Here is a 22,846-nt window from a genome sequence, read left to right as displayed (position 1 = left end):
GAGCGATGCACACAGCACGGTGGGGGGGGGTCAAGGCTTTATTGGGGGGGGTGTCAGGCGGGGGCCCCGCACGAGGAGGGCGAGGGGCTTGTTGGTGAGGGGGTGCCACTGGCCCTGCACGCTGGGGTTATCGGTGTGGAAGGGCTTGCGGATGCGCACGATGTCCAGGCCGGACTGGTTGGCCAGCTTGGTGGCGAGCTGGGCGATCTCCTCGCTCGTCTTGTTGGCGATGAGCTCCTCCCGCACCGTCCCGTTCACTGCGGCACAACGGGGGGGTACAACAGGGGGGTGAGACCGGGGTGTCCCCAGTGCCCCCCCTTATCGAGTGTGTGTGTGTGTGTGTGTGTCCCTTCCTTCTGTAACCCCCTCCCTCTGGTGTCTGCCCCCATTTCCCCCCTCCCCATACCCTTCTCTTCCTGGAGACCCCCTCCCCAGTTCCCCCTCCCCTCCCATTGCCCCCCCGCCCAGTCCCCCCTCCCCTTCTCCCAGTGCCCCCCTGCCCAGTCCCCCCTCCCCTCCCAGTCACCCCCCAGCTGCCCCCCCTCCCCATACCCTTCTCCCAGTTCCCCCTCCCAGTGTCTACCCCCCGCAGTGTCCCCCTCCCAGTTCCCCCTCCCCTCCCAGTGCCCCCACCCCAGCCGCCCCCCAGTGCCCCCTCAGCCCCCCTCTCCTCCCAGTGCCCCCACGGTCCCCCCTCTCATCCCAGTTCCCCCCTCCCCAGTCACCCCCTCCTCCCAGTGCCCCCCTCTCCTCCCAGTGCCCCCTCCCAGCCCCCCCTCCCCTCCCACCAGTGCCCCCCCAGTCCCCCCTCTCCTCCCAGTTCCATCCCCAGTCCCCCCTCTCCTCCCAGTTCCCCCCTCCCCAGTCCCCCCTCTCCTCCCAGTGCCCCCACGGTCCCCCCTCTCCTCCCAGTTCCCCCCTCCCCAGTCCCCCCTCTCCTCCCAGTACCCCCCCAGTCCCCCCCTCCCAGTTCCCCCCCCCCACTCACGGTACTCCGCCAGCAGCACGGGCGCGGGCCCCCCGCCGGGCCGCACGTACAGCACCACCTCGGGGTGCCTCCGGGCGAACTCCGCCGCCGCCTCCTCCACGAACTGCCTGCGGGGCGCCCCCCCACCACCCCCCGAAAAATCCTCAGGGGTCAACGATCACCACCTCCCCCCCCCCCCCAAAAAAAAATAAACAAACACCCGGTACCGGCGGCTCCCCCGTCCCTACCTGGCCCCGCGGGCGTCGGGCGCGGCGGGGCTGAAGAGGAGCTGCAGGCGCTGCAGCTGCCGCACGGAGCGGCCCAGCCCGCTGCCCAGCACGGCCGCCAAGAAGCGGCTGGGAGCCCCGCGGCCCGTCATGGCGCCTCCCGCTGCCCCGGAAGCGGGGACGGGGAGGAGGAAGGAGGCGGGACGCGAAATGGCGGCGCCCGTGGGGCTCCGCGTGGGGGGCGCGGCTTGAGCGGCCCCGGGTACCGCGGGGTCGGGGGGTGGTGGGGGGGGGTTACCGGGGCGGGGGGGGGGGGGGGGATGGCGGCGGTGCCGCTGCGGCCCTGCAGAGCCGCCGCCGGTTTCTTGCTGCTGCGGAGCCGCGGGGCGCCCCCCGGGGGGGTGGTGGAGGAGGCGGCGGGGCGGCTGAGCCAGCGGCGCTACAAGAAGGCCGTGCTGCCCGAGCCCGGCGGCGCCGCGCCCGCCGTGTCCGTCACCGAGATCCGGCGGTACCTCCGCGAGCAGGGGGTCCCCTTCCACGATGGCTACAGCTGCCTGCACGCCCCCAGCCTCTTCGCCCCGGGCCCCGCCGGGCCGCCCTTCACGCTCTTCATCGACAAGACGACGGGCGGCTTCCTCTGCACCGCCACGCTGGCCGAGGGCACCTGGCAGGACCTGCAGGCCGCCGTGGAGCTGCGCCACCGTGGGCTCCCTCCGCCAGGCCCCGGCGAGGCAGAGGAGGAGGACGAGGAGGAGGTGGAAGCCAGGAGGGCGCGGGAGGACGCCCGGCGCATCTGGGAGCGGGCGCTGCCGCTCTGGGAGCTGCTGGACGAAGAGGAGAGCCGTGCCACCAAGGCGGCGTTCGGCATCGCCCAGCTGGCGGACGCCACCCTGAAGCGTTTCGGGGTGCGGTACCTGCGGGCCGCCAGGGCGCTGGTCTTCCCCTGGTTCGGCCCCCGCGACGGGGCGCTGCGGGGGCTGAAGCTGGTGGGCACGCAGAGGCAGGGGAACGCCACGACCACCACGGAGGAGACGTTCCCCCGCTTCGACGCCTACCACAACCTCTTCGGGCTGCCCCTGATCGGGCGCCGGGACACCGAGGTGGTGCTGACGGGGCGGGAGCTCGACGCCCTGGCCTTGCACCAGGCCACCGGGGTGCCCAGCCTGGCCCTGCCGCGGGGTGCCACCTGCCTGCCCCCGGCCCTGCTGCCCTACCTGGAGCAGTTCAAGCGCGTCACGCTGTGGCTGGGCGAGGACCTGCGCTCCTGGGAGGCCGCCAAGCTCTTCGCCCGCAAGCTGAGCGTCAAGCGCTGCTCCCTGGTGCGCCCCGGCGACCTCCAGCCCCGGCCCCTGGAGGCGTTGAACCGGGGGCTGAACCTCACCAAGATCCTGCGCGCTGCCCTGCCCGCCGGCCACAAGTCCATTGTCTCCTTCAGGCAGCTGCGCGAGGAGGTCTTCGGGGAGCTGGCCAACAGCGAGCAGGTGGCCGGCGTCAAGTGGGCGCGCTTCCCCGAGCTCAACAAGCTCCTCAAGGGGCACCGCAAAGGCGAGCTCACCGTCTTCACAGGTGAGGGGCTGCAGGATGGGGCACGCAGGGCTCAGCCGGCCTCAAACCCCAGCTGCTCGCAGCCGTGGAGATGCACAAGGTGCTGGGGTGATGTGCGAGCACCCAGCCATGGGATGCTGCTTGTTCCTGGTGGGAACGCCGGGCTTGGGTTGCTCTTGGCTGTACCCTGGTGTCTTTTTCTTCAAATACCCTCCCGAGTGATCAGCACGGGTTGCATCTTCTCCCCCAGCTCACTTCCCCCTTTCCCCCAGGCCCAACGGGCAGCGGGAAGACGACGTTCATCAGCGAGTACGCGCTGGACCTGTGCACGCAGGGGGTGTGCACGCTGTGGGGCAGCTTCGAGATCAACAACATCCGCCTGGCCAAGATCATGCTGACCCAGTTTGCGGCGCGACGCCTGGAGGACCAGTTGGAGCTGTACGACGAGTGGGCCGACCGCTTCGAGGAGCTGCCGCTCTACTTCATGACCTTCCATGGCCAGCAGAACATCAAGTACGGCCCCGTTTCTTTGTTCCCTCTGAAATCTTGCTCTCTGTGTGCTTGCGGGGTGAGGGGACACGTGGGACAGGGCATGCTGTGGCTGTCACGGCTGTGTGGCAGTGTCCCTGCTGTCACCAGGGCTGTCGTGGCTTTCCTCTGGGGTGGGGTGGAGAGAGGGGACCTGGCCCTGCCAGCTCTGCATCTCCCCGTGCCTGGCTCGGTGTCCGTGTCCTCAGTAACCCTGGTGTCCCCCACGCAGGACGGTTATCGACACCATGAAGCACGCTGTCTACATGTACGACATCACCCACGTGGTCGTGGACAACTTGCAGTTCATGATGGGGCATGAGCAGCTCTCAGCAGACAGGTAACGCTTCTCTGGGAGTTATAACACCAGCTGGGTGTCCTGTTGGGGTCCCATCCAGCACAACAGCCCCATTTTGGGGTGGTTGCTGCCCCATGGAGTGACAGCACCCATGGGAGTGCGGGGCTGCCCCTGATGTGTCCTCTCTGTCCCCCCGCAGGCTCGCAGCCCAGGATTTCATCATCGGTGCCTTCCGCAAGTTCGCCACGGAAAACACGTGCCACATCACGCTGATCATCCACCCCCGCAAGGAGGACGACGAGAAGGAGCTGCAGACCGCCTCCATCTTTGGCTCCGCCAAGGTGCCTCCTCCTGGCCCTCGGGCGGGGACGGGGTGGTGGCATCGGCACGCTGCGTGCCGTCACCGGGGGCCCCAAACGTGCCGTGGTGGAGCAGGGTGTCCCTGTCACCTGCTGGGGGTGCGCGGAGTCCTGCTTCGTGTGGGCTTCGGTGGGGTGCAGCTAATTGATGCTAATTGGCTGTGAGTGGGATGGGGGATGAGTTACCACGTGAAGCAGCACGGAGGGTGCTGGGTTTGCCCTCCAAGCACCCATTTTCCTGCTGCCCTGTGCCCTGGTGTGATCCAGGCCGGGCACTTGGGGCCCGCAGCAGCTCCCTCCAGGTCCCTCTGTCCCCGCAGCTCACCGGGACGCCCAAGGCAGGGCTGGGTGTTGGGGTGCCCCTTCCCCACGCAGCACCCCCTGGAGATGTTTTCTTCCCGCAGGCCAGCCAGGAGGCCGACAACGTCCTCATCCTGCAGGACCGCAAGCTGACGACGGGCCCCGGGAAGCGGTACCTGCAGGTGTCCAAGAACCGCTTTGACGGGGACGTGGGCGTCTTCCCCCTGGAGTTCAGCAAGGCCTCGCTCACGTTCTCCTCCACCTCTAGCAAGAACAAGGCCAAGCTGAAGAAGATGAAGGAGGAGAAGGCGCCTTCATCCAAGAAGGATCCGGATGGAGGTGCGGGACGCTCCGGCAAGCCCTGAGTCCAGTGATCGCCTTCCCTGGCCCACCAGGAGGGATGGGGCTGCTGTTGGGGCACACCGGGGGCAGCGGTGCCATGCGCCCGTGTTCTGTCCTCCTGTGCGAAGCAGCCCTGTGGCTGCTGGCCCCGTTGCCCTGGGGCATGTGAGAGGAGCAGGAGAAAGCACCTGGAATTTGGGGTCTCTGGACCCAGGGCAGGTCCTTAAATTGCTGCTAAAGCAGGGCCAAATGCTTGGGGCCACGGTCCGGGTTCGCCTCCTGCTACGTGCTGTGGGGCTTGTGCAGCTCTGCTGGGTCCGGCCCCTGGCTGGGGTCACCCCAAGCCCCCTGTTCCCGTGGGGCATCACCAGCATCACAACCTCAGGGAGCAGCCCCTGGGGCCCCTCGGGGCATTTCATGGCAAAATACTGTGACGCGGCCGGTCCCCGCTGCGGTGGGGAGCCCGTGGTGGGCTCTGGGTCCGACCCTTCTGGTTTTATTAAAGCAGAAGCGTTGAGTGCTGTTCCTGTACCTTGTCCTCTGCTGCCTGGGACCGGGGAGGGGGTGCCCTTACACTCTGACCCATCCCAAATCCCCCACCTCCAGGCCCTGTTTCTCCCTGTGGGTGCGGGTCAGGCGCATGTCCTGGATTCGGGGTCTGGGGTCTGTGTTCCAGCCCTACGGGAGGACGGTGCCGCGGGGCCACGTTGCCCCACGCGCCCCATCCCGCCCCATCCTGACCCAACTACGGGTGCCTCCCGCCACCGCGCCCCACGGCACCCACACGCGTGTGGGGCTGGCAGAACCTCGGGGAGCCGGGCCCGTGGCGGGCGAAGGCCGCGGGGACGTGGCGGTGAGCCGAACCGGGGGGGGGCTGGCCCCCACCGGGGACACGGACCCGGGGGCGAGCCTGGCACCCCCCCCAGCCCCACAACCGGCCCCCCCGCGACCTCCCCCAGCGGGGGGCAGCCGCCGAGCCCCCCCACCCCCGCCGGCTCCCCGCCGGCTCCGCTGCCGTCGCTGCCCGGCGCCCCGGCCGTAGGGCTCCCCCCTGCCGCCTCCCGCTCCGCCGCGGGGCCGGGGGCCGGGGGCGGCGGGGCGGGCGGGGCCTGGCGCGGCCCGGGCCGGCGGGGAGCGGCGGGAGGGCGGCGGCGGAACCGCGGGTGAGCGGGGCCGGGACCGGGGGAGGCCCGCGGGGGGGCGGAGGGGACCCCGGCGGACTCCGGGGCTGGCGGTTGCGGGGGGGGGGGGGGGGGGGGGGGGCGGGGAACGGCTCGGGCGGACGAAGGGGGCCGGGAGCGGGCCCCCGCCGCCGTGCTGGGGCTGGGGGGCGCCCCCCCGCCGGTCCCCGGCTGCTTGCACCGGGGGGGGTCCCCGGGGGCTGCAGCCCGGTCCCGGCCGCTCGCCCCCTCCCCATGCTCCGGGCTGGCGGCGGCGGGGGGGGGGGAAGAAGGAGAAGATGGAGGCGCCGCCGCCCGCCCCCTGCACGGCTCCCCCCGCCGGCCGCCTCCCTCCCGCCGGCACCCGGGGGGGCTCCGGGGGTCCCTGTGCGCCCTGACCCCTTCCCCCCCCGGCTCTTTCCCGCTGCAGGGGGCGACGGAGCCGAGCCGGGAGCCGGGCACACCGCCCGGATGGGCCGCGGCTGGCGAGGTGAGCACCGGGGGGGTGCCCAGGGAACCGGGGCGGGGGGGGGGGACGGGGACCCCGGGGGGGGCGCCCCGGTTACCGGGCGGGCTGCAGGTGGCAGCGCCCCGGCCCCACACCGAGGTCCTGCTGCCGTGGGGCGGGGACCCCCGGCACCCACAGGGTATGGGGGGCACCCCCCATCCCATCCTTTGGGCGGGGGGGGGGCGGGCACACGGTGGCTGGGGGTCCCCCGCTGGCCGTGCCGCTGCCGGGGGCCGGCGGGACCCGGGGGGGCGGCCCCGGGGGCGGCCCGGAGGGAGCCGGGGCGGTGCCAGCCCGGCGGGCGGAGCCAGGCGGCCCGAGCGCATCATGGGGCGCCCCGGCCCAGGTGGGTGTCGGGCCGGCCCGGGGGAGGGGGGGGCCCCCCGGTTATCCCCCGCAGCCCCCCGGTAGCCCCGGAGCCGGGGGGGTCCTTTAGGGGCCGCCCGTCGGGGCGCTGGGGGGCTTGGGGACAGCGGGGTGGGGGGGGGGGGTAATGGGGGGGTGCCGGGGGTATGGGGCTGGGGGCTGCTGGGGGCTGCTGGGGGCTGCTGGGGGCTGCTGGGGGCTGTGAGGAGGTGGGGTGGGGGGCGTGGGGGGGCTGCGGGGCACGCAGGGATGGGGAGAGGGGGTAGGGGGTGAGCGGGGCAGGGTTTGGGGGTGCTGGGGGGGGTGTCGGAGCTGTAGGGCAGTGTGTCGTGGTGTGGGGGTGCAGAGGGTGCTTTGGGACGGGATGTTTGGGGTGCTGGGTGCTGTGGGGCAAGCCACGGGGGGGTGTTTGGGTGTCCCGAGGGCTCTGGGGGTAGGGAGCCGGGCCATGGCAGCGTGGCGGTGCTGGGGGGCAGAAGAGCGGCAGCAAGTGGGGCAGGGTCCGGGGCAGCAGGACAGCCCCCACCGTGCCCTGTGCCCCCCCCCGGTTAATCCCAGCTTTATTCTGCTTCACTTGGCGCCTCCTCCTGCCCGGGGCATCCCTTGCAGGCCATTCCCTCGCTTCTGCCCCCCCGGCACCCATTTATTGGGGGTCCTATGGGGTGGATGTGAATGGGTTTTCTTCTGGTGCCCAGTGGCCCCACGCCGCTCCTTTCTTGCCCACAGGCTGCCCGCGCCCCCCAGCCCGCCGGGGGCCCCCCCGCCATGGCCATCGTGCAGACGCTGCCCGTCTCCATCGAGGCCGCCCCTGAGGGGGCCGCCCAGCCCCGTGCCGCCGCCGCCGCCCGCTCCCCCCCGTCCTCACGGGGCGCCATGGGCAGCGTGGGCAGCCTCATCGCCGGCCGGCCCTGCCACGACCGCTCCTGCCAGCCCCCCGGCGGCGGGGGCTCCTTCCGCGTGCACGACGGGCTGCTGCGGGCCAGCCCCCCGGACCCCCTGCTCCACGCTCTGCCCCCCAAAAAGCCCTGCTCTGCTGCGCCCGGCGTCGCCCATGCCTACGCCAACGAAGGTTTCCACGGGGAGTGGCTGGAAGCCGCCTCTCCCGTCAGCCCCTGCAGCGACTCGGACGAGGCCCGGGATGACCGAGCCCCCAGCGGCAGCATTCGGGGGCCGCCCCCCAAGCTCGTCCCCGTGTCCGGCAAGCTGGAGGAGGTACAGTGGGAGAGGTGCTGGGGTCTCTGCTCAGCACCCAGTGCCGTGCTGGGGCTGGGGGGCCTCGGGGAGAGGTGCCTGGGTGTGTGGGTAGGGGCTGCGTGGTCACGTTGTCCCTGTCCCTGGGGGCAGAGGTGGTCTCTGCGCTCCTGACATCCCCTTCCTGGTGCCAGGGGTGGGTTTGTGAATGTGGGAGCCTTTCTGACCCCGCTGGGTGGCAGGGCTGGAGCAGAGAGCATTTGGTGGTTGTCTCCTTCAGCACGTGGAAGCGATTGGGTTGGGGACACCTCAAAGCGTTGCATGGGGACAGGATCAGAGGGTTACCAAGCCCTCCCCCTGTGCGGGGCCAGCCCTCTGGAGGCTGCCAGGTCCCGGAGCCACGCTCTCGCCTCTTTCCCTTCCCAGAACGTGGAGAAGACCCTGATCCGCCCCATGGCCTTCAAACCAGTGGTACCCAAAATCAGGACTGCTCCGGGGCCGGCCAGCCTGGGGGTGCGCCCGGCGGCCCCGGCGCTCTCGGAGAGCCAGGTGAGCCTCACCCACTTGCTGGGGGCCGCCGGGGCCGACAAGCCCGGCTCGCTGAGCTGCCGCGCCAGCAGCCACTCGGGCACGCTCTCGGACTCGGGGCGCAACTCCCTGTCCAGCCTGCCCACCTACAGCACGGGCTGCAGCCAGCACGCCGAGGCGGGAGCCCTCCCGGCCACCCCCCACGGCCACCCCGAGCCCCCGGGTGGCTACCGCCCGCCGGCCGGCCCCTCCAACTCGGACAGCGGGCGCTCGTCCTCCAGCAAGAGCACGGGCTCGCTGAGCGGCCGGGGCCGGCCCTCCTCCGAGAGCGGCTCCTGCGGGCGCTCGCCCCTGCCCGGCGAGGAGGCCCTGCTGGTGCGCGAGCTGGAGGACAAGCTGCGGGAGAGGGAGGCCGAGCTGCAGCAGCTGCGTGACAGCCTGGACGAGAATGAGGTGGCCATCTGCCAGGTGGGTGCCCGCGGGGTCTGAACGGGCCTGGGTGTGGGGGGCGGGCTCCTCAGTGGTGCTGGTGGGGGAGCCGTACAGCCCCCGTGCGTGGGCCTGCTTTTGGGGCAGGGCCTCAGAATTGGGTTGTCCCCACGGTGTGGGGTTGAGGGAGACTCTGGATGCACATTTTGGGGTCCGGCTTGGGGGTGGCAGCACTCCGTCCCGCTCTGGGAAGCTCGGTCCTCCAGGACCCACCTCCAGCCTTGAGGACGTGGGGGTGGCGGTATGGGGGGTCCCCATCCTTGGGGGGGCCGCGCCGCCTACCCAGCATGTGCCCGTGCCCAGGTGTACGAGGAGAAGCAGCGGCGCTGCGAGCAGGAGCTGGAGGGTTTGCGGCAGCGCTGCGCGGCCCAGGTGCGGCAGGCGGCCCAGCAGGCGCAGCGCGGGCAGCAGGTCCTGCAGCTCCAGGTGCTGCAGCTGCAGCAGGAGAAGAAGCAGCTGCAGGAGGACTTTGCCCAGCTGCTGCAGGAGCGGGAGCTGCTGGAGCGGCGCTGCGCCTCCTTCCAGAGGGAGCACACCGAGCTGGGACCCCGGCTCGAGGAGACCAAGTGGGAGGTGAGCCACAACACGGTGACGTCCCTGCTCGGTTGGGCAGGGGGTGACCGCCGTGTCCCCGTCCCCGAGAGGCTGGGACGGGGACGCAGCACCCGAACCGCCGCCGCTGCCCGCAGGTGTGCCAGAAGTCGGGGGAGATCTCTCTGCTGAAGCAGCAGCTGAAGGAGTCGCAGGCGGAGCTGGCGCAGCGGGGCACGGAGCTGCTGGTGCTGCGGGCGCAGCTGCGGGAGGCGCGGGCCGAGCTGCAGGCGGGCGAGCAGCAGGCGCGGGGGCTGCAGGAGGCCGCCCGGCTCAAGGCGCTGGAGCTGGAGGTGTGCGCCAACGAACTGCAGCGCCGCAAGAGCGAGGCCGACCTCTTCCGCGCCAAGGCGGGCCGGCTGGAGCAGGAGGTGGCAGGGCTGCGGGAAGCCGCCCGCGGACGCTGCTGCCCCGAGCCCGGCGAGGGCTGCCCGGAGCCCGGCGAGGAGGCGCGGGGCATGGCGGGGCTGCGGAGGCAGCTGGAGAGGCTGCGGGCGGAGGTGGCCCTGGAGAGGCGACGCGGGCAGGAGCAGCGGGACGCCTTCGAGCAGGAGCGGAGCACGTGGCAGGGGGAGAAGGAGCGGGTGATCCGCTACCAGAAGCAGCTGCAGTACAACTACATCCAGATGTACCGCCGCAACCGGCGCCTCGAGCAGCGCCTCCAGCACCTCCGGCTGCAGGGCGAGGACCCCCCGTCGTCCTCAGAGCCCTGCGACCCCCCCGGGCCGGACCCACCCTTCGAGGAGATCACGGCCACCGAGATCTGAGACGCTGCCTGCCCCGGCTCCCTGCTTGGACAGCGGGGGGGGGCTCCAGCCCCTGGGATTTTGGGGGCTGGGAGCGGGGATCCCCGCTCTGCCCCCCGCTATGCAGAGACCGCCGGCGCTGGGAGGGGGCAGAGGGGACTTGGGGAGCTGCCCCCTCCCTGGCATCGAGGTGTTGGGGTGAGGTTGTGTTGGCCCCCCCGCTATGGCAGGGGGGTGCCCCGGAGCTGTGGGGCGGGGGGGTGCTGCGTCACGGCCCCGGGGCCGCCTGGGGCTGGTTCCTGCTGATCCTCTTAGCGCCCGGGGATTAGCAGCGCTGCCTTCAGCCGGGGTCACCTTGGGCACGGGGAGGGTGGCTTGTCCCCTCCCTCTTGTCCCTCCCAGCACTGTCACCCAGCCGCTGTCCCCTCGGGAAGCGTGCCCTGTCCCTGCCTTCCCTCCACCCCCCCCCCCAGCGTGTTTGTCAGGGGATTCGTTTCTGTGCCATTTTAAATAACTCTATTTTTATAGGACCTACCAAAAAACAGCGCCCTCTCCGTGCTCACGCCCTGCCTGGCTGTGGACCCCTCACCCCCGCCACCGGGCGCGCTGCCCTCAGTGCCTTCCCCGTGCCCTTGCCCCAGCATCCCTGTGTGTCTCCCCCCCACACCCCCAAAAAAAAAGCCCAGCACGTGCCCCTGTGACGCCCAGCCTGCTCGGCCCGGGGGAGAGGGGCTCAGTGCGGGGCAGCCAGCGCTGGCCACCAGTGGGGGACACCTCGGGGACACCGGGGTGGGGGGCAGGCTCTGTGCCACGGGGTCAAACCAAAGGAAAAGCCTGGCCGTGCCCAGCTCTGGCTTGCTCGCCCCCAAACTGTTTTGGGGGGGGGAAGGGGGGGGTGGTGGAATTGTATTTTTGTACTTTATTTCGGTTGTGTCCCATTTCCAGAGCCCGGCTCGCCCTTGTACCACCTGGAAACGCCGATTAAAAACAAGCCCCCGGCTGTGTTTTTTTTCAGGGCAGCGTCCGTGTGTCCGGAGCAGGGTCAGGTCCACTTGTCCCCCCCCCACACACTTTTTCATACCCCACCGTGCCCCCCACCTCGGTCCCTTTTTGGGCAGCTCCTCCGTGCCCGCGGGTCCCCCTTGTCCCTGCCCGCTGAGGCCGGCCACAGCTCGGTGCAGGAATGAGCCGGCTCCGTGGGGTTGTGGGAAGGCTTCTCGGGCGGGGGGGGGCTGGTATTTTTGGTGTCACTCCGGGGGGGGGCCGGGAACCCGCACCACCAGCTCCATGGGCTCCTTGGCTTTGTTGCGGTACGCCTGGCGGATGATGTCCACGGCCCGCTGGTGCGTGACGTTCTGCAGGCTCTCCCCGTCCACCGACACCAGCTCGTGCCCTGCCTGTCCCCGGGAGGGAAGGCAGCGGGGTGAAACGCAGCCCCAGGAGGGCTTCGGGGCAAGGGGACGGGCCCCTGTCCCCCCCCCCCCCCCAAAGGGCAGCTGAGTACCTTGAGGACGCCGCTGAGGAAGGCGGCTCCCCCGGGGAAGATCTTCTCGATCTTCACCACCGGCTGCGCCCGCGACTCAATGCCGCCCGAGATGCTGATCCCTGCAAGGGAGCCGCGATGCCTTTGGGCCCAGGTAGATGGGGTGTCTGTCCCCCCCCCCCAAACCGCCATGGGGCTGTATGGCCTCTCTCCGGCCCTACCCGAGGGCATGAGGCTGGAGGAACGGGAACTGGCAGTGCTGAGGGTTTTACCCGTGTCCCTGTCCCCACAAACAGGCCACCCCTTGCCAAAGGGGTCGCACCCACCCCAAAGGTGCTTGTGCCCAGATGGGGGGTCCCCATCCCACCCCCACCCCTGGGTCACCCCCCCCAAAGCCTCCCGGCAAGACCCACGCACCCAGCGAGTGCTTCAGCTTGGAGAGGGTGACGGTCAGCAGCCGCTCTTCCTCCTCCTCTTCCTCCTCCCTGGGGCCGTTGGCAGCCGGCGCAGCCCCCGCCTCCCCTCCTGGCCCCCCAAAGAGGGGCGCGAGGGGGGCCCGTGCCCTCCGGGGCTTTCCCAGCCCCGAGCAGCGCCCGTCCTCGCCCGCCCCGGGGGGCTCCGTGCGCCGGGTGGGCTGGGGGCTGCGCGAGCGCCTGCGCCCCTCGCGGGGGGGCTCGGCCAGCAGCCAGTTGGGGGGCCCTGGTCCTGGGGCGGGCGGGGGGCGGCTGGTGCAGTTGTAGGCGTCCACTGGCACGTCGGGGAGCGGGGTGTAGGAGCGGGGGTGAAGCCGGTGGGGGCTGGGGGATGCCCGCGGACGGGCCGGGCTCGACGGCAGCCCCCCGGCTTCCTCCAGTTCCGGGGCCCCCGCTGGCTTCAGCAGGAAGCCGCCGCGGTAGTCTGCAACGAGAGGGGCTCAGGGGGGGGCCTGAGGCGTCCAGAGCCCCCTTGGCACCACGGGCCCTGGATCCTCCTCCTCCAGGATCCCCCCAGGACCCCAGACCCCTCTCTCCCCAGGGACCCCATAACGCCCAGCACCCATTGACCCCCCTCTCCCCTGGCACCCCCTGCACCCTTCCTTGTAGCCGAGCTCCCCATTTCCCCCCCCCTCCGGACTGTCCTCAAACCCCCGTCCCTTCCTGGCACCCCGCTGGCACCCACCAGGCACTGGCGTGATGAGGTGTCTCTTGGGGGGGACGTCGTGGTGGGCCGGGCGGAGGGCAGGCGACCGCACTGAGTGGGGGGGGAGAGCAGCGGGGGTCACCCCTGTGTCCCCCGGCCCCCCAAAACCCTCCCCATGGCTCTTTGGGGCCAGGCCCTACCTGAGCGGCTCTTGAGGGCGTCGAAGGCTTCCAGCTCCAGGGGCATCACCATGCTGTCGAAGCGGCCCAGGTCCGTGGGGGCCACCACGCTCCTGCGGGGACAAAATAGGGTGGGTGGTGACCAGGACGCGAGGCTTTGGGTCCATCCCGGAGAGCTTTGGGTCCGTCCCCGGGGTGCCCCCAGCCCCACCTCACGTCCCGCAGCAGCAGCACCTTCTCGGGCCGGTCCAGGATGGCGAGCAGAGGCCTCACCAGATCCTCCACGCTGCCCTCGTGCAGGTACTGCGGGCACAGGGCGGGTGTCGGCGGCGGGTCCCCAAACCCCGTGCCCCCCTTCTGCCCCCCAGCGGGGCCGCGGAGCTGCCCGGCGTCCCCGCGGTGCCGTACCCGGGTGCAGTGGCGGAGCACGGCCGCCACCTCGTCGGGGCTGAGCAGCCGTGCTGCCGTGTCCTGGATGAGTGGGAGCCGTGCCTCGGGGTCGCTGCCGTTGGGCTGCGGGGTGGTGGGGCCAGCCAGGGCCAGGATGCTGGCACGGCGGCTTTTCTCTGCGGGGAGGCAGAGCAGGGGGTGGCCAGGGGGGCAGGGGCGCCCCGTGCCCACCGCCAGCCCCAAACCCACGCACCCCACCGGTGCTGGCGGGCTCGACCCATGCCGAAGTCACACAGACATGCAAACACGCAGCTCCAGATTTGGGGACCCCCCCCCCCCCCCCCCCGGTGCCACCCCCTTGCTTGGGCACACCGTGCAGGGACAGGCGCATGCAGGAGCTGCCCTGCAGCCACCCCGTGGGCACCCCGCGTTACCCCGCTTCAGGCTCCGGATGACAAACTTCTGCACAGCGCCTACTGCAAGGGAGATGGAGACGGGTGAGCGCCCGTGGGGAGGCCAAAACTGTGCACACGGGGCCCCCCCTCCCCATACTTCCCCCCCATGTGGTGCCCCATAAGCGGGGACCTGTGCCAGGCCGGGTCCCTGCCCCCCAGCCCGGTACCTCTGTCCCCATCGGGGCGCCCCGGGGACTTGGCGCGTGCCCGGCGCTCGGAGCCGGGGGGGTCCTGGCTCGGGGGGGCCCAGCTCTGGCTGGTGGCACGGCCGCCCTTGAAGAAGAGGTTGACGAGGGTCTTGGAGCGGTGCAGCCCGGGGGGGGCCCCCCGTGCCCCCTGTCCCTCCGGCTTCTCCTTCTTCCGCTTCTCCTCTGAGGATAAAGGGGGGGTGAGTTGAGGGGTTGGGGGCTGGCGAGGTGGGGTTGTGGGGCATATCTGGGGGGCACCGACTGGAGGAGAGCCCCGTAAGGAGGGGCGCAGCACCCCGGTGCCTACCGGCGACGGTGAGGTCGCTCTGGGAGCGCGTGATGGGCTGCCGAGGCCGGCTGAGCGCCAGCAGCAGCGCCGTTTTGGGCGAGTGGGTGAAGGTGCGGCGCGGGTGGGTGCCGGGGGGCTCGCGGGCGCCCTGGCCCCGGATGGCCGTGTCCCGCAGCAGCTCGGGGGGCCGCATCGTGCGCCGCGTCTCCGGCAGCCCCTCGGTGGCCGGGTCCGTCTGCATGGCCCGCTCGGCGTGCTCCCGTGCCCAGCCCCGCCGCGGCCCGTCCTCCGTGGAGATGGCCACGTCCACGGTGCGGGTGGGTGGCCCCGGGGCCGCCGTCCCCAGCCCGTTCACCACCGCCGGTGGTGGCCCCGAAGAGTAGGAGGAGATGGAGGAGCTGGTCTCCGATGTCTGCGACAGCTGCTGCAGCTGCCCGTTGGTCACTGCAAAGGCACGGCGGGGACACGGGGTGACACACCGCGGGGACGCGGGAGCTTTGCATCCGCCCTGAGGATGGGGGGACGTGGGGACTGTAGGGCCATGGGTACTGCGGGGCCATAGCAAAGGGGTGGGGACGTGTGGGGCCATGAGATCACAGGGAGCATGGCACGGGGATCCTTGTGTCCCCTCCACGGATGGGGACACGTGGGACCCTGCAAGGCCATGGGCACCGTGGGGGTGCTGACTGTGGCACAAGGAGCTTTCTGTCCCTTCCCAGGACAGAGGACATGCGGGGACCCCATGGCACATGGAGCTTCTCCCTCCCCACTTGGGCACTGGGGTCCCTGCGCCCTCCGGACACCCCTTCCATGGGGGTCCCAGCCCCTCCATGTTCCCCCCGGTACCCGGGCGGCTCTGTCCTTACAGCGGCTGAGCCAGCAGTACTCGGCCACCATCTCCTTGTAGGCAGGGAACCTCCCGGTCTCCTAGGCACAGAGGGAGAAGATGTGGGGGTCAGCGCGTGCCGGCCGAACCCGATCCGGGTGCCAGCCATGAATAATGCATCCCCCTCCCACCAGCCTGAAACCCAACCAGCCCGCGGCCGTGCCGCACCCCCCCCCCCCCCCACCCCGGCACCGGGATGAGCTGGGGCAGAGCCAGCGTGGGGGCACGCAGACCCCCAGGGTCCCGCGGGGCCGGGCACGGGTACCTTGATGGTCAGCATGATGTGGGTCTGCCCCTTGAGCACCTCCACCGCCTTGCTATGGCTTATGTCTTCGAACTTGACTCCGTTGGCTGCAAGGACTTGGTCGCCCACCCGAATGCCGTTCTGCTCTGCCAGCCCCCCGGGGTCCACCCTAAGGACAGCAGGGGGGGAAGGATGGGGACAGGGCCCCACACCTCTCCCCGGGCAGCCCCGTGCCCTGGCACCCAGGGTGGTGATGCCCCTGCATCAGCCAGGGCAGGGTGCTGAGCCCCAGCGGGAACCCGGGGCTGTGTCCCCCTCGTGTCCCCAGGAGCCGAGGACACGCGGGTGGCCGTACTTGGAGACGTAGATGCCGAGGCCGAACTCGCGGCCGCCGCGGATGTTGAAGCCCAGGCAGTAGTCGTCGGAGGTGGTGTAGAGGTGGACGATGCGCCGCAGGCCGTCCTCGGAGCCGCTCTCCGACGGCGTCGAGCCGCTCTTCTCCACCACCAGGCGCCTGTTCACCACGTCCACCCTGGAGCAGGGTGTTAGGGGGTGCTCAGGAGTCTAGCTCGTGTCCCCCAGTGGGATGGGGACATCGGTGTCACCCAGCGGAGGACAGTGATTGGGGTAGTGAGGATGGGGCTCGCACCCACCCTGCAAGTTCCAAACTTTCCTATCCCCTCCTGCACCCTCCCTGGGCTTTCCCACCTTTTTGGGGACCTCCAGTGCAGCCCACCCCGAGGGTCCCCCCACTTCTGCTTCCTCCCTGCCCCACAGCATCCCCCACCGAGCCCTCCACGGGGTTTTGGGGTGCCGGTGCCCTGCTCACCAGGCCGTCTTCTCCTTGGAGAACTTGATGCCCGGCACGCGGCCCATGCGCCTCACCACCATGCGGAGGCGGTTGTTGCCAGTGAGGACCTTGACGGCGCTGCTCATGGTGATGTTCTCCAGGCTCACACTGTTCACCTCCGTGATCTTGTCGCCCACGCACAGCCCAGCCTGCTCTGCGAGGGGCGAGCGGCTCGGATGGGCACCCAAAATTGTGCCAATGCCCTTGCCAGGCGCCCTGTCCTTCCCACGTGTGTCCCCAAGCTCATCCGAACCCAGTGGGTGCAGGAGACACCACCAAAGCTGGCACCACCCCTGTGGCACCATGTCCCCAGCGGCTCTCCGGAGCATCTCGGTGGCACGTGTCCATCCCCACCGGTGTCCCTCGCCCCGTCCCACTTACCGGCAGCGCTGCCCTCCTCCACCTTGCTCACGAAGATGCCCAGCCCGTGCTCGGAGCCACCACGGACGCTGAAGCCCAGCTTGCCGTCCGCGCTCTTCTCCACCGTGATGGCGTTGATAACGTCACTCTCGTTGCTGCTGGCTGCGGGGACAGCCGTGTCACCGGGCTGGAGCCGGGGGAACGGGACCCAAATATCCCTTCCCGTGGGCCACGGGGGCCTGTCCCACGCACCTTCGATGGGCGAGTTGATGAGGATGACGCGCCCCATGGGGGACGTGGCGCGGGCGCTCCGCACGGCCCCGTTGAGCAGGCGGCTCTGCTTGCTGAGCAGGCAGCGGGGCGCCAGGCTGGCCTCGCTGCTCGAGCTCCGCGACCGCCCGGGCACCGTCATCTCCGCGTCCTCCCAGCCCTGGGCCATGGCGGTGGCCGAGCAGCCGGGCTGGGGCTCGCCGGGTGCTCACGGGGCCGGGGCTGCCCGCCGGCGGGGGGGGGCCGTGGCACCCTCCAGCAGCACATGCCCGGGCTGGGGCGAGCTCCTCAGCAGCGCAGCGCCGGGGCCGGCTGGAGGCTGGCGGCAAGAAGGGTCCCGGGCACGGTGGCACGACCTGTGGGGACAGCAAATGATGTGGGGGGGCCCCCCTTCAAGTCCTGTACCTGTGTCCCCCCCCCCTCCCCGCACACCCCGTCCCATTGCGCCCCGGGGGACGCACGGCTGCGGGGCTCCCGGGGGGCACCGCGGGGACCTCAGGACCTGGCGGCCGGGCAGGATCCGGCCCCGCGGGGATTTGCACCGGGACGGGGGCATCTCCTCCCCCCCCCCCCGCCCCCACGCTCGCCCCATTCCCGCGGGGGGGGATTTTCCCAGCGTGGGCGCACCGCCCCCCGCTCGCCCCGGCCTGACCTCCATAAATAAGTGATGTCGCCATGCCTGCGGCGACAGCGAGGGGGACACGGCGGTGTCCCCGCCACCCGGCAGCACCCCCCCCACGGCCCCATTCCCCCCCCCCCCCCCCGCCACCATGTCCCCAAGCCCCCCTCCGGCAGCACCCGGCGGTGCCCCCTCCCCGACGGGGCGCACGGCTCCGGGGGCCCCCCTGAAGCCTCCGGGCTCCCCCCCCTCGTGCCCTCCTCACCTGTCCCCATGGTGCCACCTGCGAAAGAGACACCGGCAGCGCGGGGGGGATGGAGAGGACGCGGGGGGGGGGGGGGGGACACGGCACCGCCTCCCCCCGCAGCTGCCCGCGGGGATTGGCCGCCCCGGCGCTGTGCCGGCCGGGGGAGCTGTCGCTCAAGCTGCCGGGGCTGGCCCTGAGCAGGGGGGGGGAGCCCCGTGTCACCCCCCCACACCCCCGCGGGACGCCCTGGGGGGGGGCGAGGGGGACGAGGCTCCCCCCGGGGGGCCGCGTGGGGCGGTGGCTGCGGGGCTGGGCTTTGCGCACAGGGGGAGCGAGGCGCGGGGCGGGTGCGCGGGGTTTTTTTTTGTGCGGGGGGGGGGGGGTGCGTGTGCGCCCCCCCTTCCCCACGGCACATTTCACACCCCCTCCCAACCCCCCCCCGTGACCCACGGCGGGGCCGGCGCCGCGAACCCGACACCGCGGCGGTTTCAGGTGATGCGCGGCGGGGCGCAGGGCGGCCGGGGGGGGGCTGGCAGCCCCCGCAGCGCCGCGAACACGCGTGTGGCCCCCCCCAGCCGATGGGACACGCGTGGACGCTTGCGCACCCCTGCCCCGCGCCCTCCTTGCGCGGGGCTCGTCCCCCGGTGCCACCCCCGTGGCGCGCGTGAAACACGCGTGGGCGCACGCGGACGCGCGTGGAACCGGCACCAACACCCGCGGGGGGGCTGTGTGTGTGTGTGGGGGTGCACGGGCGTAAATAAACACGCCCGGACGCCCACCCACGCGAAAACACGCATGGGGGGCGCTCCGTGCCGCGCAGCACGTAGGGGCCGCCCGGCGCAGATGGCCCGGGCCAGGCTTAGCCCCGGTGCCCCCCCCATCCCCTCCCCCGGACCTCCCCCCCCCTCGCGGCCCCGTGACGGTCCCGGACGTCAGCGGGGCGGTGCGGGGCGGCGCCGAGCGGTGCGGGGCGGTGCGGGGCGGTGCGGAGCGGGCGCTGCACGGGAGCCGTGAGTGCGGGCGGGCCGGGGGGGGTCACCCCAAGGGGATGGGGAGGGGGGCTCAGAGCCACCCCCAAAGCACCGGGCTGGGGTATGCGGGGGGCGGGGGGGGGGAGATTTTCCTAGGGGGGGGTCCGGGGATGCGGGGGGCGGGGGAAGATTTTGGAGATTTTCCTAGGGGGGGTCCGGGGATGGAGGGGTGCGCGTGGGGTGGGTGGCACCGTGTCGCTATGTCGCCGTGTCGCCGTGTCGTGGCACCCCTTCTCCCCCCCCCCAGAGGATGCCCCCCCCGCTGCCCGCCTCCATCGACATCCGGGAGCCCCGCTGGGACCAGAGCACCTTCCAGGGCCGCGCCAGGCACTTCTTCGCCGTCACCGACCCCCGCAACCTGCTGCTCTCGGGGGCCGACCTGGAGGAGGCTCGCCGCCTGGTGCACGACTACCGGTAGGGTACGGGTCCGGGGGTGGCACCCTGCGGCCCCCCCCTGCACCCATAGGGTGAGCCTTGGGGGTGCCAGCGGCTCCGTGCCCCCCCCCGCAGGGCCGGCACCGTGCCCCCGGGGCTGACCGAGGAGCAGCTGTGGCGGGCCAAGTACATCTACGACTCGGCCTTCCACCCCGACACGGGCGAGAAGATGCTCCTCATCGGGCGCATGTCGGCCCAGGTGCCCATGAACATGACCATCACCGGCTGCATGCTGACCTTCTACAGGTACCGGACCCCCCCCCCATCCCCCCGATCCCCTCCCACGGGTGCGTGCCCTCACCCCCAGCCCCGTGGGGTCCCCCCCGGTGATGCTGGTGCCCGGCAGGACCATGCCGGCCGTGGTTTTCTGGCAGTGGGTGAATCAGTCCTTCAACGCCATCGTCAACTACACCAACCGCAGCGGGGACGCCCCCATCACCCCCAGGTGAGCGTCCCCTCTGCCACGGGGACCTGGCACACCGGCGGCCAGGGACGGGGCACAGCAGGGGGGTGGGCTCCGGCTTATCGGTGTCACCTCCCGTCGCTTGCAGCCAGCTGGGGACAGCCTACGTGAGCGCGACCACCGGGGCGGTGGTCACGGCGCTGGGGCTCAAGTCTCTCACCAAGGTAAGGGGACCCGTGGTGACCCCGCCATCCCTCGTGGACCCCATCGTCTCCCCGCTGAGACCCCCCCCCCGCGGGGTCTGAGCTGAGCGGGGCATTCACCCCATCACCTGGGTGGGGCAGACGATGCTTGGGGGGGCCCCGTGAAGCAGCCCCTACCCCCAGCGGTGGCTCTGGGGGTGACCTGTCCCTTGGCATCCCCCCAGGGCTGGGAGGGGACAGGGGACACCTCACCCCCGCCCCGGGCTGTGCAGCTTTCAGCAGCTGGGAGCAGCGGGATGGGGGGGGGGAGCCGTTCTCCCTGGTGGCCGACCTGGGGGCAGCTGGCTCTGTCCCCAAAGCCTCTCCGTGACCGGCTCCTCGCTCCCCCCCCCAGCACCTGCCAGCCATCATCGGCCGCTACGTGCCTTTCGCGGCCGTGGCCGCTGCCAACTGCATCAACATCCCACTGATGAGGCAGAGGTGGGTGCCCGCGCGGGGAGGGGGCACTGGGACACCCGGGCTGTCCCACTGAGACCCCCCGATGTATCGCACAGCCCGTGGATGGGGAACACGGAGGGACACCAGCCTCCCCCCGAGCTGTGCCCCTTGATGCCCCCCTCGGCCCCGCTGTCCCCGCAGGGAGCTGAAGCTGGGCATCCCCATCACGGACGAGAACGGGAACCGCCTGGGCGAGTCCGTGGCCGCCGCGCAGAAGGCCATCTTCCAGGTGGTGGTGTCCCGCATCGGCATGGCAGCCCCGGCCATGGGTAAGTGCCCGGACCCCACCCCATAATGGCATGCCCTTAATGGGGTCCCACGGAGCTCATTTCCTTCTCCTCTGCCCTAGCTATCCCTCCAGTGATCATGAACGCCCTGGAGAAGAGAGCCTTCCTGAAGGTACTGCTGGCTGCTGGGAGGGCACGGTGGGCTTGGGGACACCCCGCTGGCACCCAGTGGGGGAAATGGGCGCCCTCCTGCCTGCTGAGACCAAATCTCCCCCTGTCCCCTGGCAGCGGTACCCGTACCTCAACGCTCCCCTGCAGGTCGGCCTGGTGGGACTCTGGTAAGTGACCCCCTGGGGCACCCTGGGGCCACGCGGGGGCACGGGGGCACCCTGCTGCTGTTGCTCCCCAGTCACATAGGATGGGGGGAGGTCTTGTAGTGGGAGATTTTTTGCTCTTGGGAGGACACCTGAAGCCTCCAGTGGGTTCCTCAGCATCCCTGTGCGCCCCATGCCAGCAAAGCAGGGTCTGGGGCTTGGAGAGACCCCCAGAGCCCTGGCACTGCCCGGCACGGTGCTGGGCTGCCTCGTGGCTGCCCCAGGGACCGGCTGCGGGTGGGAGCAGGCTGCACAGCCCTGCTTCTCCTCTCCTTGTCCTCCCCGTGCAGCTTGGTGTTTGCCACCCCGCTGTGCTGCGCGCTCTTCCCGCAGAAGAGGTAAGGCCAGGCACCGTGCCCGCGCGCACGAACCCCATGGGCGGGCGGGCTCCTGGTGCCCTCTGACTCCCCAGAGGTGCTTTTGCTCCTCTGAGCGGTCAGAGGCTTGAAAACGCGCGTGCCCCCCCCCCCTCCATCCCCTGCACCCCTGTCCCTGCAGCTCGATGCAGGTGAGTCGCCTGGAGCCCCAACTCCAAGCTGGGATCCGGGAGAGGGACCCGCAGCTGCAGACCGTCTACTTCAACAAGGGGCTGTGAGCGGGGCTCCGTGCGGGGCTGCTGCGGCGCTGAGCTTTACCCTCGGAGCCCCCCGGGGACACCGCTGCTGTCCCTTGGCTGTCACCTGTCCTTATGTCCCGGTGCTCACCCCCCCGGGGCGTAGCTGAGCGCCCGAACAAACCCAGAGGGGCTCCCACCCCGGCACCTCCCCTGAGCTGTCCCCAGAGCTGGTTTGCTGCTCTCCCGTCCCCGCTGTGGGGCTGTCCCCAGGGCCAGCAGCCACAGTGTCACGGTCCCCCCCCCCGTGCCGGGAGGAGGGGAATAATTCCCTGGTGACGTGCGGCTGGCAGGCAGCGGTGCCAGGGGCTGGGGGAGAGGCTGCAGCGGCGCTGGGTGCTGGCACGCCGCGGGGCACGGCACGGTCATGGCGTCCTTCCCAAGGACAGGGCCGGGGGGCCCCGTGTGCCGCCGCGGGCACCCACAGTGCAGAAGTGTCCCCGTTCCCTGTGCCCAGCCCGTGCGTGTCACTGTGCAGAAGCCCCGTCCTGCGTGGGGGGAGACAAATGTCCCTGTCCCCGTCCCCATCCGTGGTGCCAGCGCCAAGAAAGCTTGTGCATACCGGGGCGGGGGCACCCCCAAGGGTGCTCCAGGGATGGAAGCTGGCTTTCCCCGGAGCACACGGCAGGAATTAATCTCAGCAGAGCCCCTGTTTTGCTCTCTTTTTAATGCCCTCTTTGCTCGAGGCTTGGCTCCCCCAAGGGGTTACCCTACACCTTGCTTCCCAGCAGACCTTCTCCAATGGCTTTAAGTACACCACCGTTTCCTCCGGTTATTTTGATATTATTTTCCTGTACCTACACGTACCAAATAATAAAGGCAGGCTGTTTATACAAAACCGAAAGCAAAGAGAAGCGTGTCGCCGATTCCTCCCTGGTGGAAAGGGGCCAGGGGCTGCCTGCTTTCCCCGGGGGCTGTCTGCAAAGAGGGCGAGGATGGGAATAGGGTGCCCGGGGCCAGCCGTGCCCCCATTTCGTGCTGTGCCAGCCACGCTGGGTGCTCCAGCGGGTGCTCGAGCCTGCTGCCCAGCTGTCAGGGCGGCTTTTTTTAGCACAAGCAGCTTAGCACCTCGCCCAGGGCTCTGCGAGCCCGTGCCTGGGATGCTGCACGCATGGAGAGGCCACCGGCTCGTGCCCAAAGCCGTGGGGATGCTCACCGTGGCGGTGCCAGCACCCACCCGGGACGGGGGACAGGAGTGGGGTGGGCACGGGGCGGCTCCAGCCCCCTCCTCCTGCCAGCCCCAGCATATTGCAAATATCTCCCCTGAGCCAGCCATCGGCGGCTTATAAATAATGCAGCCCCTCGCCGCGCAATAAGGGCTTGTCAATTGCTATTCTG

General features: G+C 71.0%; 5 protein-coding genes across 11 annotated transcripts; 3 read left to right on the top strand and 2 right to left on the bottom strand.

The window, feature by feature from the left end:
- Positions 1–23: 23 nt before the first annotated feature.
- On the bottom strand, positions 24–1,351 carry MRPL43 (mitochondrial ribosomal protein L43). Its single transcript, XM_083844678.1, has 3 exons — positions 1,216–1,351; positions 989–1,095; positions 24–257 (listed from the first exon to the last, which is right to left on the bottom strand). Exons 1-3 carry the CDS (start codon positions 1,344–1,346, stop codon positions 31–33), a joined length of 465 nt encoding a protein of 154 aa, XP_083700804.1. The 5' UTR covers positions 1,347–1,351; the 3' UTR covers positions 24–30.
- Positions 1,352–1,514: 163 nt separating this feature from the next.
- On the top strand, positions 1,515–5,097 carry TWNK (twinkle mtDNA helicase; the record flags this gene model as incomplete). Its single annotated transcript, XM_083844665.1, has 5 exons — positions 1,515–2,760; positions 3,012–3,252; positions 3,500–3,607; positions 3,765–3,906; positions 4,329–5,097. The coding sequence occupies 5 exons, from the start codon at positions 1,515–1,517 to the stop codon at positions 4,587–4,589; spliced, it is 1,998 nt and encodes a 665-aa protein (XP_083700791.1). The 3' UTR covers positions 4,590–5,097.
- Positions 5,098–5,191: 94 nt separating this feature from the next.
- LZTS2 (leucine zipper tumor suppressor 2) lies at positions 5,192–11,157 on the top strand. 4 transcript variants are annotated; one of them, XM_083844661.1, is made up of 6 exons: positions 5,192–5,419; positions 6,157–6,216; positions 7,327–7,812; positions 8,218–8,787; positions 9,112–9,381; positions 9,498–11,157. In XM_083844661.1, the coding sequence occupies exons 1-6, from the start codon at positions 5,207–5,209 to the stop codon at positions 10,164–10,166; spliced, it is 2,268 nt and encodes a 755-aa protein (XP_083700787.1). In that variant the 5' UTR covers positions 5,192–5,206; the 3' UTR covers positions 10,167–11,157. The 4 variants fall into 4 exon arrangements, with proteins under 4 accessions (XP_083700787.1, XP_083700788.1, XP_083700790.1 ...); XM_083844662.1 differs by lacking the exon at positions 5,192–5,419 and adding an exon at positions 5,671–5,729; XM_083844664.1 differs by lacking the exons at positions 5,192–5,419; positions 6,157–6,216 and adding an exon at positions 5,711–5,729.
- Positions 11,158–11,293: 136 nt separating this feature from the next.
- PDZD7 (PDZ domain containing 7) lies at positions 11,294–17,813 on the bottom strand. Of its 2 annotated transcripts, XM_083844659.1 has the most exons (17): positions 17,743–17,813; positions 16,841–17,214; positions 16,610–16,750; positions 16,208–16,382; positions 15,734–15,910; positions 15,400–15,547; positions 15,115–15,175; positions 14,267–14,692; positions 13,939–14,142; positions 13,751–13,792; positions 13,335–13,492; positions 13,138–13,229; positions 12,948–13,039; positions 12,787–12,858; positions 12,046–12,525; positions 11,650–11,750; positions 11,294–11,542 (listed from the first exon to the last, which is right to left on the bottom strand). In XM_083844659.1, the coding sequence occupies exons 2-17, from the start codon at positions 17,025–17,027 to the stop codon at positions 11,393–11,395; spliced, it is 2,706 nt and encodes a 901-aa protein (XP_083700785.1). In that variant the 5' UTR covers positions 17,028–17,214; positions 17,743–17,813; the 3' UTR covers positions 11,294–11,392. The 2 variants fall into 2 exon arrangements, with proteins under 2 accessions (XP_083700785.1, XP_083700786.1); XM_083844660.1 differs by lacking the exon at positions 13,751–13,792.
- Positions 17,814–18,162: 349 nt separating this feature from the next.
- On the top strand, positions 18,163–22,346 carry SFXN3 (sideroflexin 3). 3 transcript variants are annotated; one of them, XM_083844672.1, is made up of 11 exons: positions 18,594–18,734; positions 19,003–19,169; positions 19,266–19,436; positions 19,537–19,635; positions 19,742–19,817; positions 20,191–20,276; positions 20,436–20,563; positions 20,644–20,693; positions 20,810–20,859; positions 21,186–21,233; positions 21,394–22,346. In XM_083844672.1, exons 2-11 carry the CDS (start codon positions 19,006–19,008, stop codon positions 21,488–21,490), a joined length of 969 nt encoding a protein of 322 aa, XP_083700798.1. In that variant the 5' UTR covers positions 18,594–18,734; positions 19,003–19,005; the 3' UTR covers positions 21,491–22,346. The 3 variants fall into 3 exon arrangements, with proteins under 3 accessions (XP_083700797.1, XP_083700798.1, XP_083700796.1); XM_083844671.1 differs by lacking the exons at positions 18,594–18,734; positions 20,191–20,276 and adding an exon at positions 18,163–18,216; XM_083844670.1 differs by lacking the exon at positions 20,191–20,276.
- Positions 22,347–22,846: the final 500 nt, after the last annotated feature.

The sequence above is a fragment of the Anser anser genome, assembly GCF_964211835.1.
Source record: "Anser anser genome assembly, chromosome: 7".
In the NCBI taxonomy this organism is placed as follows: domain Eukaryota; kingdom Metazoa; phylum Chordata; class Aves; order Anseriformes; family Anatidae; genus Anser; species Anser anser.
Note: the sequence above shows the minus strand (reverse complement) of the source record. Positions and strands in the feature narration are given on the sequence as shown.

Excerpts from the sequence above, each read along its gene's own strand:
- MRPL43 (XM_083844678.1), bottom strand. The coding sequence starts at position 1,346 with ATGACGGGCCGCGGGGCTCCCAGCCGCTTCTTGGCGGCCGTGCTGGGC. Across the intron at positions 1,096-1,215 it reads CCCGACGCCCGCGGGGCCAG|GCAGTTCGTGGAGGAGGCGG; the intron begins GTAGGGACGGGG and ends GGCGCCCCGCAG. Across the intron at positions 258-988 it reads CGTGCTGCTGGCGGAGTACC|TGAACGGGACGGTGCGGGAG; the intron begins GTGAGTGGGGGG and ends GTTGTGCCGCAG.
- LZTS2 (XM_083844661.1), top strand. The coding sequence starts at position 5,207 with ATGTCCTGGATTCGGGGTCTGGGGTCTGTGTTCCAGCCCTACGGGAGG. Across the intron at positions 7,813-8,217 it reads TGTCCGGCAAGCTGGAGGAG|AACGTGGAGAAGACCCTGAT; the intron begins GTACAGTGGGAG and ends TTCCCTTCCCAG. Across the intron at positions 8,788-9,111 it reads ATGAGGTGGCCATCTGCCAG|GTGTACGAGGAGAAGCAGCG; the intron begins GTGGGTGCCCGC and ends GCCCGTGCCCAG.
- PDZD7 (XM_083844659.1), bottom strand. The coding sequence starts at position 17,027 with ATGGCCCAGGGCTGGGAGGACGCGGAGATGACGGTGCCCGGGCGGTCG. Across the intron at positions 16,751-16,840 it reads CATCAACTCGCCCATCGAAG|CCAGCAGCAACGAGAGTGAC; the intron begins GTGCGTGGGACA and ends CTGTCCCCGCAG. Across the intron at positions 11,751-12,045 it reads CAAGCTGAAGCACTCGCTGG|GGATCAGCATCTCGGGCGGC; the intron begins GTGCGTGGGTCT and ends GCTCCCTTGCAG.
- SFXN3 (XM_083844671.1), top strand. The coding sequence starts at position 19,006 with ATGCCCCCCCCGCTGCCCGCCTCCATCGACATCCGGGAGCCCCGCTGG. Across the intron at positions 19,437-19,536 it reads TGCATGCTGACCTTCTACAG|GACCATGCCGGCCGTGGTTT; the intron begins GTACCGGACCCC and ends GGTGCCCGGCAG. Across the intron at positions 20,564-20,643 it reads CATGGCAGCCCCGGCCATGG|CTATCCCTCCAGTGATCATG; the intron begins GTAAGTGCCCGG and ends CCTCTGCCCTAG.